This window comes from Kryptolebias marmoratus, linkage group LG15 (genome assembly GCF_001649575.2).
Source record: "Kryptolebias marmoratus isolate JLee-2015 linkage group LG15, ASM164957v2, whole genome shotgun sequence".
NCBI lineage: Eukaryota > Metazoa > Chordata > Actinopteri > Cyprinodontiformes > Rivulidae > Kryptolebias > Kryptolebias marmoratus.
The window spans coordinates 8,598,811-8,621,291 of NC_051444.1; the positions used below are offsets into that span (position 1 = coordinate 8,598,811).

The window sequence follows — 22,481 nt, forward strand, 5'->3', positions numbered from 1 at the left end:
TTAAACGAAATAAACATTTGAAATATATGAGTTTGTATGTAATGTATGAATATAATATACAAGTTTCACTTTTTAAATGGAATTACTGAAATCAATCTACTTTTTCATGATATTCTAATTTTATGACCAGCACCTGTACATGTCTTTACTCTGTCATTTGCAGGGGGTTTTGTATGACTGATAGCTGTTGTTGAGTCAGATTTCCTCACAGGTAGACTCTATTAGTATTGGTCCTACAATCAAAACCACATGGGATTTTTGTGGCAAACCTTAGAATTAGCTTGTTTCCTGTTAGTGTTATTAAAAATGAATTGTTTTGCTTTGTAGGTTTTCACAATTTTTATATTTGTCTAGTCCCTCAGTCATTATTAGTCCAAAAGCAATGTAAAAGCACAGTATTTCCTCAAAATAATAAAAGAGTCAGTGTTTTTTCCTCTGATTGTGATTATTCTTGCAATCTTCTTTGTCTGTCGTGCCTTTGTTGCCACCTTTTGAACAGGAGTGCTATTGTTGTAGATGCTCTCAGTGAACTCAGTCACAGAATCCTATAGCCTGCACCTGAACGGACCTGTGGACTGGTTCAGGTGAGGAGAATGTCAAACAAGCCAGGTGGTTGAAAAGACAGTCGATCAGATGATCAACCATAAACTGAGCCTTAAGGTCACTGTGCTTGACAGAAACAAAACAAATCTGTTGCAGTCTCACTGACTTCTGAGTGTTTGCACATATATGTGTTTTGACCGGTTGAATTTTAAAAATTACGTCTCAGTGTTGTGTGCACGTATTCTAGGCTGTGCACATTATTTTGTTGCCCACAACATACCCGCCTTGGCCCACTTTGTATCCAAAATTTATGGCACAGATTCTTCAAAACTCAAGTGACGAGCCTCTGTGACCCGAGAGGAAATTAAGAACCCCAGCAAACATTTAGATGCACTGATTCTGGCTGTATATGTTATAAAACCCAATAGTTGGAAATCTTTCAGATCTTCAAACATGGCAGCCTTGCTGAAAAGGCTACTTTGTACTTTCAGTGTTTTCATTATGCTCAGCGTCATTACCACTGAGTTGTTATTGTAAGGATGCTATTTATTTGCTCTTTTTTCTAGCTTGTAATCGTCACACATAAAACTATGAATGTTGCTGGAGTTTTTTAAGGTTTGTTAACCGTACTCTGGCTTGGTAATAAGAACAAGGAGACTTAAAAAAATCTAAATAATCAGTTAGCTGTAAGATAAAAGCTTGCTTTTGTGTATTTTTGGTGCAAACCTTGTGGAAATATTTCACACAGTTGTAGACTGTGACCAATGAGGAAGACGGTTTTAAAAAAGATTTGTGAGTTATTGTATAAAAAAAGAAGTCCCTGGAAACAAAGTCAAAATTAGCTGGTTTGAGATTTTTCTGGTAAGTGGCAGAGCTGAGTCATGCTGCATCTAAAGTGACAAAAACCTCTTTAGTCTGTGTTTATTCACTTTAAAGACTTCAAGTTACCTGCTCACATTAATGCAAAATAAAATGTGTTTGCATTCCATGATTTAAAAAAACAAATCTTTTTAAACTAATGCTTGCTTCTGTAAATTCAGGCCAATTACAGGCCAAACTATACAATGTACAATACTAATGTTTGACATAATCAGCAATCATATGAGTGTTCATATAGTCTGCTGATGTCCCTGGAAAGTTAAAAATGAATTTCTTACATTTAGTCAAAGTACTAAACATGTTTTACAGTTGTCTAATGTGTATTTAGGGAAAAGCAGCATGCATTATGAACTTGTACAGGCTGGCTTGTGCATGAATTTAGCAACTTCATCATCCATTTAGCTGCCTACATTATTGCTGTTTTCGCTTTTGTGTAGTTAACTGCCTGGATGATTAAACTTAAATGTGCGTGCACCACACCCAGTGAAGCTGCAGGAGAGAACACTATGTGAGCTCCTAAATAAGTAGCTTTCTTTTTTTTAAGTTTCAATTACATAAAGTAAGACATGCTGTTGTTAGAAGGTTGCACCTTGTCTGAGTCCAAGCCCTTGTCTCATGGTAACATGAAGCTCTTCATTGTGTGGAAATGTTATCCGGTTGAAAAAATGCAAACCTTTTTTGGCACAGTGATTAAATTCCTGTAGTTTGGTGTGTATTTCAGAGATGAGCCTCTGTTTTACAACATGTTTCAATTTAATTTCCAGTAAACAAGGAAACACTTCAGGGATACAAAATGCTTACAAATTTTTTTCTTGGAGATAATTTTAGTAACTTTCTGTTCACATGACAGCTGCTTCATTAAGGTAGTTACAGCTGTAACATTTTTGAACTAAAAATAAATATATTTCTGTCTGCTGTGCAGAATGAAAATCAAAACATTTTTATGTAAACTGAAGCCAACTTTAGTAATGATGACATCAAAGCTGTATTTCTGAATTGTTGTTTCAAACCCATAATGAATAATCCTCAAATCCCTTCTAAGTATCAGATTTTTTTAGATTATTATTTAAATTTAAATTGGGCTGAGTCCAGGATTCTCTTGCTACTTTCTAAGAAATGTGAAATATTTTGAAAATAATCACGAATTTCTGGTAAAACAGTGAACTTCATTAGGTTTTTTTTCATTCTTTGCTGTTATCCACTGTGTCCATCTGATTCTCCTCAGTTTTATGTAAAAATGATCTCAGATCCACATTTTAACTGGTCTTGTGTTTGATCAGTTCCTTCTGCTGGTTTGGATTTTAGTTACAGAAAACCTGACACCCTGCATGGCACAAAGCATGGCGGTGAACTAGCTCTCACTGCTGACAGTTTATTTTCCACCAACGCTGACGCTGCTTTAAAAAGTCATTGCAGTGTTTCGCTGCATGTCTTTTGTTTGGGATTTTAGCTGAACCCCACCCTAAACCACACTGTCTTTGATATCATATTTTACTGGCAGCCATAATACTGCTGTCGTCCGTTTAAAAGGCTGATTTGATCCAAGGCGTTTGAAATGAGCCGTTCTGAAGCTTCCAGAGTTCTACCATACTCTGATAAAGACCTGCCTGTTGAAAGTTTGAGATGTGTTTAAGCTCACACAGTATCTGTTAACATTGGATTCTTGTGTCACTTTTTCTGTGGGTGGTTGATGTGTTCGCTGCACTTCAGGCGCAGCATCAAAGCCTCTTCACACCCAGCCAGGAGTCATGTTTCCAAGGCTTTTCACAGTAAAATATTTTCCTGCTGTACGTGACCCCAGGTCACTGAGATCCGTATCATTGTGGCACTATAAATAAGAATTCTCAGGTTGGTTAATCATGGCGTTCAAATAAATACAGGGGTCATCAAAGTTGCAAAGATCTGAAAAGGTGGAACAGGAACTTTATGATTTGTTATATTTGTGTCTCAGGTAGTGTGTGGGGTTTACAGTAATAAATGGGAAATGATGCTTAAAGAGCACAGCTGTTAAAGGTTGTGGCTGTTTTGTATCTTTATCTTTAAAAATCCTTTTTGTGTTTTCTAAAACGTCTTTTCTTATATCTCTCGTTACAGTTTTATTTCCTGCCCTCAAGTGTCTTTTAGTTTATTTGCTCCACCCTGCATTGTTTCACCTGTCATTATTTTCTGCTCTACTTTTCCTTTTCTTTTGTATTTCTGCTGATCCAAATTGAACTCGGTAGTTGAAATCGCCATCAAGTAAGAAAACGAAGAGACAGACAAAGTTCCTCTGTAGTGTTTTTGCTTTTGTGTTGCTTTAGTTATATGTGTTGCTGAGCAGTCAACATGAAGCAAAAAAACAAACCTGGAAGCAGCAATATCTTTATTTTCCTGCACTGATCATCAGATCATTTTCACAGCGTGGTCTTTTTTTTTCTTATTATCACAGCTTAATAATGTATAGCCTGGTAAAGCTTTTGAATGGATTTAGCTAAATGGGCTTCATTCATAAGATATAGCTCTTTTTGTTTGGTTTAGTTGAATAGTCAAAGCGTTTCACAGTCCAAGTCACATTCATTCCGATTCATACAATACTTCTCAGTCTATGTTTTTCCTTGTTCTTCACTCAGATACCAGTGAATGAGAGCATCAGCATCGAGCTTACGGAGTTTTCCCTTTTTAGGGACCGAGGAAAGACCTATTTGTAGAAATTAAAAAAAAGAAAGTCTTTCACTCAGAACAGCCTTTATAACAAACATGTTTAAAATTAGACCGTGCAAGTTAAATGAGAAACTGCTAAAGTCAGTATGTGATGGAAAAATGTTCCACGAGAACAGGCTGAAAACACAAGGCTTGGTTAATTAAGTTTGAACTACTCTTTAATCTGATAGTTAGTAGTTTTCTTGTACAAATAATTGCACAAATTAAGGATTTAGGACTATCTTGATATTAATGATGTGTTAATTTCTAACGCAGTGGTTAAATATACTAAAGCCCAGGTATTGCTCTAACTTTATCGAGATGGTTTGACATTAAAGAGACAAGTTGTCTTTTTTTATTTACTCCTCTGAGCTGAGTTGTGACTGCATTGAGATATGAAAGTAAACTTGTCTGTAACTCTTGTATTGACTTGTTTTGCAGCATTGCATGTAATTATTATACGGAGCAACCCAGCAGCAGATTTCTGCTTTCTTGTAAATCATTGAGGGTTTGATCTTTTAATTGGATTTCATCTTTATTTGAGTCATTACAGCCTCTCTTTAGCATGTGTGTGTGCCCGACCTAAATAAGCATCCAGTCTGGATGAAACTCAAACGCACACAGACAGCATCTTCAGCTCCGTTTCTGCTCTGCCTCTCGTCACTGTTTATCTTCTCTCTCTTCACTGGAAAGGCCAGCTGTCTCAGTCAGCAGTTTTATCATCATCTGGCAGGATTCCACACTGCGAGTGGTCGCTGACAAAATGCAAACGTCAGCAAAAGCGAGCAGGTGGAAATTCTGTTGAGTAGTAGTACTCCCAAAGCTCTGATTCATCTAGAATAAACAGAGAAACTTTGGATCTCAACCTAACATATAAAAACCATCTGTTTGCTGAAGCTCTTCTCCTTTCCTGTTTCTAATAACTTGGTGGCATTTTTCTTTATAGTTTCAGATCTTAAAGATCATGACACAACATTGACTGTTTTTCACCTTAGTCATTCTCATAGAGAGGTTGTACTGCAGATTGTTTCTTTACAGCTGTTTGTTTTCTGAAGCATTTTGTATTTTCTCTTTAAAAACTCAGATGTTTCAGACATTTGGCGGCTCAATCAGCAGAAACCTTGTCCTTTGGTGCGTTCAAGTAAGCTCAGAAATCTGACGAGACTTGCTTTAAAAAAGAACAATGTGATTTTAAAACTGATTTCTGATGTTAAACTGAAAAGGCACCATGGAAACAAACTATAATTTGAAAATAAAGACACTTAACTCAGTGATCACACTGTATATCAAAGCAAATTTACTGAAAATTAAGACATTTTAGTGCAGTTTTAAGTTAGGATATCAATAAAAGTCTAAACTTTTGAAAGTAGTTGTTAAAACCATTAAGAATACATAATTTTGAGGTAATGACCTAAAACACCCAAAACCACTGGTTTGGTCCCTGAATCCTGCATTTTGTGCCTGTTGGCTGCATCTGCAGGGATGTGTTTCAGTCAAATGTTTGTGTGCAGATCGTTGGTGGTCACACCACAATGTGATCTTCAGCATGAATCAGGGAGGTTTTCTGAGAAACTGTGGGGTTGTCTTTGGATCAGAAACAAAACAAAGCAAAAAAAAAAAAAAACAGTCTCATTTGCTGATCTGAGCATCTCGTGGAAAATTAAAGTCAGTAACAGTTTAGAAAGAAAACACCTTTCCTGTTCAGTGTTTTGGACTTGGAATGCCGTGGGATTCTTTTTTTACAACTGGATCACACAATAGTATCAAAACATATTCTTTCCTGAACTCATTATAACATGAAAGTATATCACCCGCCGCTGTGCCAAAAATCAGGTAGCACTCAGAATATGAGTTTGGGATAACTCTCAGCTACTCTCGTATTAAATCTTAACTCAGTATCAATAAAAATGCCCACTTTTCATAGCAGCAGGCAATAATTAGGAGTAAAATCTGTTGATACGAGGCGAAATACTGCAACAAAATGTTACAAAATAATGTGTTTTATTAGGGTGATGTGTTTTGTGTAGTCAATGTTGCTTTGTTTTAATAAATGTTAATATATCTTTAATGATTGTATTGTTCCTAAAGTCTGTTTGTAAATGCTGTTTTTTTGTTTTGTTTTGGGATTTTTTTGCTGCATTTCTGCTGTTTTTAGATTTATTGTCTTGTTTTTGTAACTCCTGCTTATTTTTCTGTTGAATAAGTCATAAAATTTAGCTGCATTTTCAACATTTTACATTTGGCCCAGTGTTTGACGCTGTTTTATGGCAGTGAAACAGCTGCATATTTTGTTTCAAAGCTTGGCTTCATTAGAAATGCCCTTTTTTTTTCTTTTCTTTTTTTTTTAATCTGATGACTAACCCGGAGGCGTGGTTCACTTCTGAACCTCGAGCTGTTTGTGGTCCAAATGAGCCTCAGTGTTATATTTACTTCCACCGCTTGTGGTCAGCTCTACATGTCAGCCACTTGTGTGTATCCAAGTAGTTTCTCAAGACATTTATCACAGATCTACCACTTTCTTTTCATTTTAGAGAAGATTTTTTTTTTCCCTCCAGATCTGGCTTAAAAAGCAGAGCAGTTAGTTGTAGCACGTGGTTTGTCCTCCTCTGGTGTGGAAAAAGGGGAAGAAAAAGGGAGTAATTTTGGGGGGAAAGTGCTGCTTATGATTCTGAATCAAACCCAGCCATTTCCTGAACGCTGAGCCAGAGCTACTCAGCGCTCCATATATGGAGAAGGTATTTGCATGAAGGGGGAAAAAAAAGGGCTTATAGATCGGGACGGGTGTTGAAATTCCTTTTGTATTAATCTTTGTTCTGTTTTAGGTGATCTGACAGTATTTTATCTGAGGACACTAATCAGATCTTTTCAGTTTTATTTTATTTTTACACCACAGTTGATTGTAGTTTTTACATATTTAGATTTTGACATCATCGTGTTGCAGTGATGTCAGATCGGTTCTCTCTGCTGTGTTTGTAATGTTGGAGGGAAGTGTGCGGTTCCATGGTGATGCTGTTGTTATGCCTCCACTCCATGTCGTACCACATGTCCCGTGTGTTTATGCTCACGTGTGTTTGTGTGTATACGCCTGTATTTTTGCCACCACCACAGACCTGCACTTTACTGTTGTAATTAGCTGAAATGGTTTTGGATCATAAAAACTAAATATAAAATGTACCTTTTTAAAATTTTAGAAGCAAAAGGAAGGGATGTTTTTGTTTCATTATTTAGGAAAGAAAAAGAGTAGCAGTTTTGCATAAAGAGCACTGGTTTGTTGTGTCACTAATTAAACGTGTGAGAGTACAGGATACTAGTTTCATTTACTTATTTTCATTTGTAGGGACTCAGATGGGCTTATGTTTTTAGTACGGACATGAAGGACAGTTTAAAAAACAAACAAACATAAACTTAGCACTTATTATGGCCAAGCAATACAAAGAAAAATAAGTAAACAAACTACAAAACCATCATAAAAAAAGACAAAGAGAGGTGGTGCTGATTGATACAGATGGTCTTAAAATAATAACTTGCAGTAACATGACAACCAGTCCTTAATTTCAAAACATTTCTAGTTTGTGAAAAGGGCTGCACGATATATTGACAATTCATCATCATTGTAGAATCTTATCAGCATTTTGAAGGCTTGAAATAAATTGCAAACACAGATTTAGTAATCAGATGGCGTTCCAATGGCATGAAAGCCCACCGCTGTTTTAGAAGATGAAGGTCAAAATTGTAAAGATTGGAAAGTGAAAAAGAGACAAGTCACAGTGATATTCAACATGGCTGTTGCAATCACAGGTGTTTCTGATGTTGTGCAGCCCTTTAGTGTCTGAATCCAAACCGATGAGGTGGTTTAAATGTTATGTGACAGAGAATGATTTATCTTTATTTTTCCTGGTTGAAAACTAAGTGCAGAGGTTTATAACTTTATTAAGGTGACCCTGGAACAGTATACCTTCACCTCCTTCTCTGGCTGCTGTGGGAGTGCGATTGTTTCAAGCGCCTCCTGGATATCTTGGTGTGTTTGTGTGGCCCTCCTTCTCTGTGCCACTACTCCCACAGTCTCCCGCATATTTTCTTAGTCCACATGCCTCGTTGAGCAAAACAAACAAAACAAGCTGAAGAATATTCTTCATTTCCCTTCTTTGCCTCCAACTTGTTATCTCTCCTTTTTGATTTGGCCTTCTTTCATTCTTGACATAGCACAGTAAAGTTATACACGGCATGTTTGAGCATTTATCTTTTGTGGTTATGTCAGTGTTCTCTCTTGACATTGGTTTCCCACCTGAATAAAAAAAAAATGCAGACAAAGCTTACTTTTTATGAAGTCAGTGGGAGCAAAACAAACCCGTTCACATGGATTCTTTACTTTACTTTACCCTTTTACCAGTACCAAAAGAGGTAAACAGTGTTTTCGGCTGCACCTGAAAAGTTGTAAAACAGTGTGATCTGAAGACTCATCAGGCAGCAGCTTTTTGCTTTCCTCCGACAGGAAAGTTCCTCCTGAATTAGGCTGAAAAGCTGTTAACATTCTCCAACATCTCCATATAACTGAGTCTGTAAAGTGGTTTTATTTTGTTGGTGTTAAAAATAAAATTACCCGGGAGGATATTAAATGCTTCTGGCTCTCCTCCTTGACTTAGTCATTTAAAGTTAATTACTAAAGGCAAAAGGACTTTCCACCAGTTTATTTAGCACTCTGTTGTTACTTTTTAATCCTTGATGCTACCATTTCTTCCTTACTTTCATCCCTTGGGTATTTGTATCTCCCATTCAGATCTAATAGATCCCCCCAACTCAGACTTGGTAGATTTAGCAGCATTTATGTGCTTTTCTCTTTCAAGCTTGAGCCAATAATAACATTGCATCATCTATTTTAAGACTAAGATATTTTTTATTCAATAATTTATAGAAAACATTGATATTTTAACCCTCAAAATGGTCTAATTTTCTTTAATTTATAGTATGGAAAACATCTTTAATGTGTCTGTCTACTATATATTTGTTTTGCTGTCTCTGCATGAACAATGTCTTTCCTTTAAAGTATTTTTTTGCTCCTTCCTAAGTTATATCCTCAGCCTTCCTCACTGAATCCCGAGGAAGTTGAGAGTTAACTTGTGTGTGGACGAATTCTCTCTGTGGCTTTGAGCAGCTCTTCATTCAAAAGAAATAAACTGGCCCCAATTACAGCACACTGTGACTCCCGTCCACAGTAGCCAAACTATTCTGACTCATCGCACATGATGGATGACCTCAGTTCTCCTGAGACTCAGCTAAAACAAAAACCGGGAATGTGAGGATGTGGATAAAAGTTTGGTCAGAGCATCTCTAACACAAAGCACTTTTGAGAATCTGAGCTTGCACCATATGAAAGTTGAAAATGTTCCCACATTTAGTTTTTATTCTTGGAGTGATACTAGCCGCATCAGCTTATTTCAACACTTTGATAAAATTGCATCACCTCATCTGTGTTATTGTTCACTCCTGATGCCAGATTCTAGATTTGTTCACGTCTTTGTGTCTTTCTGAGTGACCGAACAATTGTGTGTGTGTTCATTTCAGGGGAGCAAAGGGCACTACCGGTACCACTGGCAGAGCCACAATGTCAAACAGAGCGGAGTGGATGACATGGTCCTGCTCAGCAAGATCAATGAGGACGCCATCGTGGACAACCTCAAGAAGAGATACATGGATGACTACATCTTTGTATCCTTTGCTCACATTTTCTGTTCGTACCCCGGTGAGGAATGGCTGAGTGTCTCGTCCCTGCTTGTTCCCAGAAAAGCTGAATGCTCATTCACTGTGAGATATTAGCAGTGAGTAATAGGTCAGTGTTGGAAGGTGACAAATTCCCGGTATAGAAAGGGGCTTCTTTGTTTGTGCCCTCACCCAGAGTCAGACATGCTTTAGTTTGTCTCACCGTGGTGTAAAATGTGAAAGAAAAGGTCTGAGCTAGATAAAACAAAGATAAAATCTCTTTTGGATTGTGGTTCTACTTTGGAATAGTGTCCCTGGAGTTAACATTTTCTTACAGTAGGCTGCACAAATGCCACATTTAAGGTTTTAAATGCAGCTGTGGCTCCACACATGAGCTGTTCATGACGTGCAACGAGCTGAATGAATGAATACTCTCTTTGAATGTTCTCAAAGCAACTCATTGCATAAATTTCATTCCCTCTCTGGCCGTGCGCAGGATTATGAAGTTTAGTAAATGTTGGCAGTTTAAGGTCCTTCACCACTGAGTCAGGCTTTGGTTTTGGGTCGATTAAATAGCCTGAACTGGGAGGTCTGCCTGCCAAGGCTGTGGATCACTGTGGGCCACCCACAATAGCAGCTTTATTTGCCGTTGGCGGCCTTCTTGTCCTCGAGGCAAAAAAGTTTAGCATTACATGTCATTTGTAAGCATTTATTTAGGTCCAGTGATGCTGCTTCTACACTGTTGACCTCACATGACATCAAAGAGGTAAAGGTTAAATCCACTCAAATAAAAGTATACTGGAATGGCCACTAATGACGAGCAAGATTTGTGGCTGATATCTTGCTAGCTGCTACACCTATTACAATTACTAAATGCTGTAATCATTCTAGTCAGACCAGTACATACTGCTCCTTAAGTATTTAGGTACTTTACGTATATAACCAGAGCTCTGCTACCAGTGTATGTAGTTAATTGTACTAGCTTTGTCTAGCTTATACACTAATTCACTATTTAGCATATAGATTTTAGCCATAAAATAGGTAAAGTAGTTTGGTTGCTCGTATTTAAGTTATTATGTTACTAATATTTATATATTTCAGGCCTACATTTCAGGACAATTAATGGCAAAACACTTTGTTTGTTTGTTTTTTTTCCTTAGAAATCCTTAGTCTGCTGCCATGCTGGCAGTAACTAAGGATACCACGTAGCACCTACCAAGATGGCGGCACAACTTCTCACATCGTTAGCATTTTAGTGTGTATCTATTTCAGTGGTTAAGTCTATTCTTTCTTTCAAGGCATTTTTTGTAACATGATGTAAGATTTTGATTTGTTTGTATAATCTTTAACACCTAATCTTATCAGACATACATCGGTCCTGTGCTCATTTCTATCAACCCCTTCAAGCAGATGCCATATTTTGGAGACAAAGAAATAGAGATGTATCAAGGAGCGGTAAGTGCATACCAGCAATGATATCACCAGGAAAGAAAAAAAGCCATTAGAACATACAGACTTGTTATTAAAGGGTTTGGAGATTTAAGGTGGTAAAAATGATGTGGTGCAAACTTTCCAGCTGGTTGGCGCAGATGTTTCTGTCAGAAACTCGATTCGACTGTTGAGTGTGGCTGGCAGCACCTTCACAGAACAGCCTGTTCAGGTCTGCCTCCTCTCTTGGCCGGCCCGCAGAGCCCGGGCTCCATTCCTGAAGCCAGGAACAGACTGAAAGGCTTTTAAAACGGACTGTGAGCACATTCAGTGTCACTCATGCAAAAGTCATCAGTTGACTTTTGCAGAGATTGAACACCAGTGTGCCATATTTAGTTCCACACAGAAGAAAACATTAGAAGATTTGTTTGATATATTTGTGAAAGTACTAAACTGTGGACACCGAGTTTTCTGATCATTGTATTTTAATGGAAAAGCTTTGTTCCAGCTAAACTGCTGCTTTCTGAACATTTCACATCATCACGGCTTAACAGAAAGAATTTGGATGCTAAACTGGTCTGCATGTGGTTCAAACCTGTCACCTCCTGAAAACTACTGAGACACTCAAGTCCTAAAACTAAACCAGCTGGTCTCCTCAGTTCTCAAACACTTAAAGAGTGTTTTTTTTTTCTAAATGGAGGCAGTGCAACACAGCGGTTAACACGCCTTGGTTTCAAGTTGTTTTTTTTAATCTATTGCAGGTGTCAAATAAAAAAAATCAGCATTTACAAAAAAATTACTCAACTTTGATAATTTATGATATCTTTGTTTGAACTGCAGTTAAAAACGGGGTTTAAATATTTTTTAAATCATTGACAGTTTTGCAAAATATTTCAACTTTTTGTTATGTAGTCATGAAGAATTTTTTTTGGTTGCTTTTAGTCTTTTAATGGAAGTTAATCTAAGGAATAGATATAAAGTATTTTAAGTTTTTTACCTTTTTACCCGATGATTTTCATCCTGATTACTGAATTTAATAAAACTCTTTTACTGACTTGTAGGCTCAGTATGAGAACCCTCCTCACATCTACGCTCTGGCAGATAACATGTACAGAAATATGATGATTGACCGGGAAAACCAATGTGTCATCATCAGGTAAGACTTTCACATTACTGTCATTTCATTCGTCACCTTTCTTTTTTGCTTCATGAACTAATGAGATGTGCCAACCAAATTATGCAACAGCTCCCTTAATAGCAGCATTTTCCTGTAACTTTTACCCTTTTATTCATATTTTCTTGTTATATATCCAGAATGCAAATGTGTTAGACAGTCAGTGGCGATTTCCTGTGCAATCTGATCTGTGAGATCACAAAGCCGACAGGCTGTTTAGCTTATGCTAATAAATGAAGGTGCAACAGGAGACCGAACAGGTTCCACAACAGCGTTTGCTACAGCTGACCGATCGAGAAAGGCGTGCCTGTTATGTGTTTTCCCACAGTCTTCTTTTTAGTTTTAGTTGAATCTGAAATGAGGAATAAAATGTTGCTAATATCTAAACGAGGAAAAGAGTAAAAGAACAGCTGGATCTGGACCAAGTTAACTCAGGATGTAAGATGGAAACAAAGCAGCTGTTGTGGTGTATTTTTAAAGAACTTCCTGGTTTAAGTAGAAAAACACCTGCAGCTTCTTGGCTCAGATTTACTGGCCTCCTAGGTTTAGGAACGTTTTAGGTACTTTTGAAGCCTTTTGCTGAGTTTGCTGGTGAAGAGCTTTAACCTTACAAATCTACAAAGGGAAATGCGTGGTGTCATGGCTGAGGCTTTATCCTGTGTTATCTAAGCAGCGTGGTTACCGGATCTCTTACCTCATGATGCACGATCCTGCTTCAGCACTCTGGCTTGTTTGGACAGCCAGCAGTTGCTTCATAAATGCGCTGAAGTGGATTTTATGAGCAACTAAATCAGCAAACAGAAGCTTAAAAGTGGTTTCGTGATGAACTAAGTCTCAGCGAACAAAGACTGCAGTAAACTGCTGGCCGTGCATTGTGGTTAGCATCAGTCTGTGATGGCTCCTTCTCACATTTACTGAGGAAAATGAGTTGGTTGATGATAAAGGAATGTCAGCATAAAGTATTTGGTTCAGTTAGGAATCCTTGAATTCCTGTTATTTGAATAGATGGTAGATTGTACATACTTGTTTATTTCCTCCTTATTACAGTATGTGACTGATGTGACTTTCCTCTGACATCTGGATCATATATCTAAAAGATGATCTAAAACAGCTGATGTCATAGTTTCACATCTTCCAGCGATCTTAGATTAAATTAGACTCATGACTTTTTGTTAAGGTTCAACTGAAACTTTTTTATTTTATTTATATCTGTGAAGGTTCTGACAGAAACACATGAACTCTTTGTTGACAGATCTCGCAGTATATATTGGGGATGACTCTCAGCTACTACCACATCAGATTTTAGCTCAATATCTATAAATATAACAATGGTAGCGATGTGATGTTTTTGGTTGCATTGGCAGGGAGACGTCGCCCATTCACCTGTTTAGAAACCTTTCAGTGAGATGCGGTCGACCTTTTCTGTCCACCTTCCTCAGACTTTCAGTGGGTGGTTTTGACTCCAGCTGTGGCACTAATTGTTTTCTGTTTTTCTTTGGCAGGCCACTCTTGTTTTCATTGTACATGTTGTGTGCATTAAGTCTTTTGTTTCATTGATGTGGCCTTCCTTTTCTTCTTCCTCTCCAAGGAAGTGAGGGCAGCAAATGAAGCATTTGGGGTTGAATGAACAATGCGTCGTGTTATTTTCAAAAAGCTTGTGCCACACTTTAGATTAAGTATTGCAGCTACAGTCGGATGCCTCAGAAGCCAGATTCAGAAAGCTCTAACCTTTATGATGCATAAAATGTGGAACAAAAATACAAGGAAGTGAGGTTAGCCGCTCTATGAGCAAAATATCTCATAAACCACTGGATGATGTTTAATGAAACTCTCAGAAATTAATCATTGGATGCACATCTACAACTGATTAACTTTTGCAGTAATTTTAACAAATATTGACCTAAAATCTGGTGTGGCATCAGCTGAGAGTTATTCACAACACAACAATAGAGTTATTCACAACACTTGCTCTGAGTGTGACATTTCACATTACTGCAATGAGATTCCCATGGGGTCCTTGATTATCAGTCGAAGATTTTTTTCAAGAATGCTGTTTATAGACAACTGCTGCCAAAAAAGATAATCTTGTATTGGGTGCACATTCCATCATTTAAATTTATGATAATTTGTAAAAGCTAATACTTCCTTCTGCATGGTATTGAGTAGCATTTGTCCTTATTTGGTTAATAACTTGTTGCTGCAGAAGTTCACAAATCCTTCAGTATTCAAACTTCATTGTTTCTGAGGCCAAAAGAGAAGGACTCACTCTGAAACTTGTGCTTAAAATAGTCCCATCAAAGAATAACTTTCAGAAGGAGAAACAATACTTTCAGATTGGGATCAGAGTGTGTCTGAGATTAAAAGCAAAGCAGAACATTTCTTCTTGTTACTTGATTTCAAGCTGCACCGGGGAAATCCAGATAAAGCTGAAGGATCTGGTAGGAACAGGGAGTTACTTAGGGGGATGGGAGCAGCCGTACAGAGACTCCAATGTAATAATGCTGCTCCCATGACTTCCTCTGGCAGCCCCTTAACAGTCTGCAGCTGTGTTTCTTACAGTGGCTGCACTAACTTGACTCTACTTTAGGGCGCAGGCTCAAAAAATAAAACAGATTTCTCCGTCAGTGGCTGCCAAACCGCATGTGGCAACATGAGCATGACCATGGCACAGTGAAAGGCAAGGAGGTAATGATCAAGTGAGGGAAAGGATGGATAAAATATGTAAACAAAACAGAATCATTCTCTTTATGGCTGCACATTCAGCTGCTCAGATATAAAAGAGTCTTTTGCTCTTTTTTTTGTAGCTGAGGTGAGCTTTGCTTCTGGGTGCATCAAATACAGTTAACACTAATGAAAACCGAACCTGTTTAGGTGGACAGACGCAGAGAATCATGGACTCAATCACTGACAGAGACATGAAGCTATTCTTAGCTGTTATCTTCAGATCTGCATGGATCTGGAAATTATTGACAAATGTTTTGGTCATGGTTGATCGCAGCTTCGGTAAGTAGGAGTTCAAATAAACTTTGAACTTTCACAACTTGCTGCTTCTGTCCACTAAATGATTAAAATACCAGGAAGGACCTGCCTTTAACATGATGTCTAAGCAGATTGCCAGGCGTCACATGGATTTTGATGCATTTGTGGGGCAGCTTTACCCCAGTGGTGGGGAGGTCGCCTTCCAGTTGAAAACTCAGGGGTTTAATCCCCGTCCCTAACCTCACCCCCACCCCTCCACAGCCTCTGATCTGCTTAATGTGGAACTGAGAACATAGAAAGTGTAATTTATATAACAGAAAGCACTGAATGTGTGTGAGGGTGAAAGAGTCGTAGTTTAAAGCGCCTTGTGGAACCTGGAGAGGTTAAATCGTCTCTATATAAATGTGAACTATTTATTATTTAAATATGTCTCCAAAATACTTGTTTGAGAAAATATAGTTGTTAAATTTTTACTTTTTGTTTATCAGTGGAGAGAGCGGAGCAGGGAAGACGGTGGCAGCCAAATACATCATGGGATACATCTCCAAAGTGTCAGGAGGCGGCCCTCGAGTACAGGTGAGAAGAGCTGCCTTCGGCCATCATCATTTATTTATCAAATGCTTTGTTGCATAAATTGAGTGATAACTGAAGACTGTTGAGTCGTGTCTGCAACATTTTGGAATTGTCTATATTTCTTGATATAAAGGTCCTAACTGTTATTTTCACACAAAATGTAAAAGTAGAGACCCATGAACCATTGAGTCCTAATAAAAGCTCCTAAATTTAAAGGACAATCCAGTCCAGTGTTGTTTTTACACATCATAGTCAACTTTGCACAGAACCTATTTTAAATTTTATCTTTAAGTACCAGCAGCCTCTTTGTTCCCATTTCTTTAGTTGAATCTATAACAAATGCCAAAGATAACAGTTAGACACATACAATAGGATTTTCGCACCAACAAGGTAAATCTCAGCTAGTTATTAGCTGAAAACTTGGTCAATCATCTAAAGGATGGTATGTTATTACATGTCTCAGGTCCATTTAAGGCCTTTGCTGTTTTCTTTTCCCCTGTTTCTTAAAAATGTGACTTTCAGATAAAATTCATCTCCTGTAGATAGTTTTATTCCTTCTTTTTAAGGTGTGACGCTTCTTCTTTTGTCCTCTCTATGTCCACTTTCCTCATTTTTAATATGTTGTCATGATCAGGTAGGGGAACTTGACAGAAAATGAGTGAAATAAGCAGCTGAAGTCCAAACTCCATCAGCAGCCAGTTTTGCAGCCTGCCCCCTTCAGCCATCTGCTGGCCCCCAAAACCAACAGATGTCCAGTTCCCTAAGCTCGATAAAGACCTGAAGTTTGATGAGGAAGTACTTGCACCATGAAGGTTTTTAATACTTAGTCCACTCACAGCTGCTACCATCAAGACAGCATCAGAAATGATTTCCACGTTTTAAATTCAACATTGGGTTGTTTCTGAATAGTTTAATTCAACATGTTATACCTCTACAATATTTATTTATGAATGTATTCTTTAGGAGATATAAAAACAACTGAAGTTGGCCCAAATTACAGTTTAGTCAAACAGGGTAATAAAATATAATAGAAAACTAGAATTAAAAACATGTCAGAATATACGAGAACAATCTGTCTAATCTTTTCAGAATACTCATTAGAAGTTTGGTTTTCTGTTTAATATTCAGAATTATTTCTCATTTTCACAATTTCTTTCTGGTTTGGACATTTTCTCACATGTGTTTTATTGCTTAATTTGGATTTGATAAAGTAAAATTCATAAATACTAATTTCCCGCCACTTGTTTGTCACCTGCCTGAACAGTTTTAAACTCATCTGTTTTCACAGAAATGTTAGTAAAAGCATAAGGTGAAGTGTTCATTTTTGTGTCTCGCAAAAGGAGTAAGTTTAAACAGAAGAAAAGGATTCCATTCAACTTCAAACAATAATGGAAGAGGGAACCTCTTTGTCTGCTGAAAAGATTAAAAACTCATGTGTCTCTGACATGCACATGGCTCACAGGAAAGATAATGTCCTCCAGACTTTGTGTGTGCTGTCTGTAGACGTGTATTTGTGTGTGTGTCTTTACACACACACACACACACACACACACATTGAGTGGAAACTTCCAAAGACGTAAGCAGCAGCCTGTCGCTGAGGGTGTGAAATGTTGTGGTGTGTCTCTACCTGCTGTTTCTGTGTGTAATGCAATGAGTTTTTCTTTTTTTCTCTCTCTCTCTCTCTCTCTCTCTGTGCAGCACGTCAAAGACATCATCCTGCAGTCCAACCCGCTCCTAGAGGCCTTCGGAAACGCCAAGACTCTGAGGAACAACAACTCCAGCAGATTTGTAAGGTTTTCATCGCTCGCGCTCCACTTTTTGTGAATCAAAGCGGCTCCACTCATAAAAACACGTAAAACTCAAACAGGAGCTGTGCATTTAAAAGTGGCTTTGAAAACCTTCCCTACATCTCATGTTCTTAAACTAGCAATGCAACTCCTCCATTGTGTTGCTTAAAAAACATTTCACGCCTTACGGGCATGTGACTCCAGAAGGATTTTTGTGGCACACCTTTGGATCAAAGCTGAGGCTTTTGAAAACAAAGATTTATCTTCTGCTTTCTGTTTTCTTGCACGAGGCAGTAACCCTCACATGTGTCCTGGTTAACCAGAAAAAAAAAAAAAACACATGTAGAACCACTCATTCACCTCCTCTGCTGCTTTTCTACGATGGAAAATAAACTTTTTCATAATTCTTCACCTGCTTAACTGGATCCATTTCATATTTCCATACAAAGCAGATCTTATGAAGATATTTTAAACCATTTTGGAGGAAAAATAGATTGCTTTGGCAGTGATGGCCTCAGATCACAGCTCTTTTTGAATAAATAGTGTCTCTGTTCAGTTTTGGGCCTCTTCTCTCGACTTGAATGAAACAGATACATTACAGGCCCGTCTGGAGTCCAGAGCACCACGAGACACAGGATCAGATTTTTATATGCAGTAAATTTACTCTCACACACACACACACACACACACTAGCAACTTTGGAAGGGCCGGATGCCAGGTTTTCAAACCATGTAGCTGCATATTTTAAACTATATTTTAATCCTGAAAAACAACTGCTTTGATCCAACAGGGAAAATACTTTGAGATCCAGTTCAGTTCCGGTGGAGAGCCAGATGGAGGGAAAATTTCCAATTTTCTCTTGGAGAAGTCTCGCGTCGTCATGAGGAATCCTGGAGAAAGGAGTTTCCATATATTCTATCAGGTGAGTCAAACAAAAAAAGTCAGTTTTTTCCATCTGGTGTTCAACAATCCAGCAAAAAGTAGAAAAGTTGAGTTATTCCTCACAACTTATTCAAAACAAGTAGAATTAAATTAAAAACAGCACAAATTTATGAATCAGAATTTTGTTTGAAATTTTTTTTTTAATATTTTATGTAAGACTACCTTTTTATGTTTAGGCTTCTGGGTTAATAAGTTTCTTAGATTGTTTGTATTCACCATTGTTTTCATGATCTGCCCAGAAATATTTCTTAAATATGATCCAAGTTATCATCTACCTGTAAAATATTTTATAGATTTTTCCTGGCAGATTAGAATCTGGTGGTCGCTAAATGCTGGTTTAAAATCTGAGCTGTCTCATCATTTGAAAAGCTTTGAAATTTACTTTACCTTCATGGTTGCCAGAGTTGAAGTCAGGACAGCATTCTGGATTTTAAGAGGAGGAATTTAAAATTAGTGCTAAAAGCATGCTTTTACCGTAACTGTTACAAGAGATTAAAATAACAGTCATAAAAGGGTTAAAAATGGTATAATGGTCAAGTAAGGCTGCCTAATAATACATGTGCATGAGCTTATTTTCACTGAAAGTGTACAAAGAAATAAACATTCCCCTTGATTGAAGTAAAAAACGAATGCTTATTACTTAATTTTAGGCTATTTAGGGAGTAATTTGTAGTCTTTTTACATTAAATCTTCAACAGAGTCACATCTTTAATTGTTAAACACGCAAACAAAGTGTTTTTGCTTAACAGTTGATAGAAGGAGCCACTGAAGAACAGAAGAGCAGCCTGGGAATCACAAGCCTGGATTATTACAGTTACCTCAATCAGTCCGGTTCCTACAAAGTGGACGACATCAACGACAAGAGTGACTTCAAGGAGACGGTGGTACGCTCAGACTCAGACAGCAGCAGCCTCAGCGGGGCTGTGAATTCATGCAGCCTGTCCATTCTTGCCTCTCCTTCACCATCCTCCTTTGTTTTCTTTTCCAATGAGCTCTTCCTGTTTTTGTTGATCGGTGTGACCGCAGCAGGAGTAATTAGAGGACACATTAGTGAGCGAGCCCACGCTGTAGCCCTGATTTAGCATGTTATTTTTCCTCCCCTGTTGCCTTCTCAGCATGCCATGGATGTGATTGGCATCACGGCGGAGGACAGCTCCTTGGTGGTTCAGATTGTGGCTGGAGTCCTTCACCTGGGAAACATCACGTTCAAGGAATCGGGCAACTACGCTGCTGTGGAGAGTGAAGAGTGTAAGTGTGCTCAAGCAGACAAAAACTACATTAAGACCTTTTCCCACAATTTTTAAATTATTAAGATTTTTTTTTTTAATTGGTAGAAACGGATAAACAAAAAGTGAAACACTCCTTTATTCTTGGGACACTTTTCATCAGATTAAAGGTGAAAGTGATCCAGAACAAACCTGTGAAAGACTATCGTTCTATTCTTATAATGTTGGTAGGAAGTGATGCTGCAGGCAAGCTGAGAATGTCTCCCAGTGTCCTGAGCTACCCTTCTCAGGCTAGTTGGGTTGAATGTTTTTTTTTCTCACCACTTTTACGCCCTAAATCTTTGCTGTGTTAATACTGAGCTGCAGCCAGGCGTCTCAAGTAATCCAGCCCAGATTCGATTACCAGAAAATAAAAGCTATTTTTGCAGGTCTGGGTTTTTTGTCACAGGGCGAAGGCTTTTAGGAAAATACTTTTCTCTCAGTCACCTTCTCTCGTGCCTTTTCCTGCTTCTTAATTTTTTTATTTTTTTTTCTTTCTGACTTAAACTGTGCAGATGAAAGAGCCAGTGGACAAATTTAGCTCTGTTCAGACGTCACAGCATTGCTTCATAATCCCAGACTTTCCCATTTCTCTCAGTTCCCCCTTTCTGTGCTAAAATTGCACTGTGTTGCACATAAAGTGGTTCTAAATGAAGTGTAAGCACAGTGATCTTTGTGCCAGGCTCTGTTGCAAATGTACAGTGTAGGTAGGATTCATTAGATTTTTGGAGTTTAATAACCAAAGTAAACACTATACAGGTTGTATTTTTTCTCAGAAGAAGAGCGAATCTTAACTACCTGGACAGGTAGTCGGGTTCATATTGTGTAGTAGCGGTGAAAACCGAGCTGTTTGTGTTGGTGTTGAATTGCAGGCTCCTCGTTATCAGCAGGTCTGTTTGTTTGAGATTCTCCTTGACTTTGTTCTGCGTCTGACACACGGCTCTGGTTGTTACTGGTTGTGTCTGTGTTTGTGTGCAGATCAACGCAGTTTAAGACAGAAACTGACACTCTTTTTATTGTTACTTCTTGGAGTTTGCCAAGAGACTGTAATTAGCATTAAATTAATTTGTAACATCTTCACAGTTTTCAGACCCCAGTAAGCTGTAAATCATCATAAACGTTAACTTTCACACTTTAAACTGAACCTTTTTTAGCCTGTTGTTTTTTTTATTGTTTCCTGGTGTAGCATTGCATGTCTACCAGGTAAATGTTTTGTTTTATGAAGCCTGTTGATCATTTACAGTTTCGAAACAAGCTGTTTTAACTGCCATTATGTTCGCATGAAAAATGGTGTACTATTCGCCTTCACTCCTGTGCAAACCTTCACAGAAAAAGATGGATGAATGGTGTTTATTTAGCTAGTTTTAGCATTTAGATACAGTTAAGCTAATTTGACCTTTTAAATTCAAACTCCTTCAACAAGTAATTCAGCACTCAGCATTCACATTGCATTTTCACCGAAAATACCATTTCTCTATTTTCTATTAAAGAAGAACAGATAACAGCTGAAAAATTCTGTTTAATACGTTCTGAGTTATTTTCAGACATGAAATATGTAACATTTATAGATTCATCAACCTGTTAAAGTAATACGGTTCAGTCATTCAGATGCTGATCAGTTTTGGGTTTGTTTTCATCAGATGAGGTTAAAAGGACATGTCTCAGCTGATACTGTAGCAAAACACCTGCAGCAGGTCAGATTTGTGCCACATTGAAAGAAATATGCATCACAAAAGAAAGACACCTGAGGGGTCCTTCAAACATCACTGTTCAGATGTGCAAAGACGGGTTCAGATTTTATATTTTTCTTTTTTTCAAATGTCTTTATTGTAAACTTGGCTAAAGGGAGGTGCTAATGCTCCTATTCTCTGCTGCTTTGACTAACAAATCTATTCTGGGTCAGCGCTGTGTTCCCAACAGTTACAGACATAGGTACATGTAATACAACCACATTTATGGCATGTCCTGTCAAACCCAAAGTTTCCTCATGAGTGAAATGTACAGTCAGTCACAGCCTAATGTCCCAAAACGGTAGCTATGATGCATTCCCAGACGCAGTGAGTCTGCAAGCCTGAGAGTTATTTCCTTTTAGGGGAAGTGAGTCACTGTAATAAGGCAGGGAGGGGCTCTCTGGGGACAATATCAACGCCAGATCATGGCGAATAGCCTGTAGTGTGCACAGCTTATTTTTAAGAGTTTGCTCATTACTAATAATCTTATGGTTTATGATTTCTCTACAGAGGAGAATTGTACACTGTTCAGTCATAAAATTCTTTGTTTTGTGTCATAACATAATGAGGTGTTGATGCTTTGTCAGAACAAATAAAGCACAAAAGATCTGTCAGAGATCTTTTAGTGACTCACTAATATGCAAAGTTTGCAGGACGTAAACGATCGAATGAGTACATTCCTGCCAATTTGCATGCTGGTTTTCATAAAAGTTTGTCTTCGCTTTTTTGGAGCACAGCATAGTATTAACGCTGTATGGCGTTATTTCTTATGAATGTAAAAAAAAAAGAAAGAAATCAGCAACTG

The 22,481-nt window shown here is 37.9% G+C and overlaps 1 protein-coding gene across 2 annotated transcripts in view; it reads left to right on the plus strand.

Moving 5' to 3' along the window:
* myo1ea (myosin IEa) overlaps positions 1-22,481 on the plus strand; it is a 44,334-nt gene that overhangs the window by 4,669 nt on the left and 17,184 nt on the right. For both annotated transcript variants that reach the window (XM_017404831.3, XM_017404837.3), the window contains exons 2-9: positions 9,664-9,807; positions 11,164-11,253; positions 12,288-12,382; positions 15,868-15,955; positions 17,651-17,740; positions 18,530-18,661; positions 19,431-19,565; positions 19,797-19,929. In XM_017404831.3, coding sequence (XP_017260320.1) covers positions 9,664-9,807; positions 11,164-11,253; positions 12,288-12,382; positions 15,868-15,955; positions 17,651-17,740; positions 18,530-18,661; positions 19,431-19,565; positions 19,797-19,929 — 907 coding nt within the window. The remainder of the gene's footprint in view (positions 1-9,663; positions 9,808-11,163; positions 11,254-12,287; positions 12,383-15,867; positions 15,956-17,650; positions 17,741-18,529; positions 18,662-19,430; positions 19,566-19,796; positions 19,930-22,481) is intronic.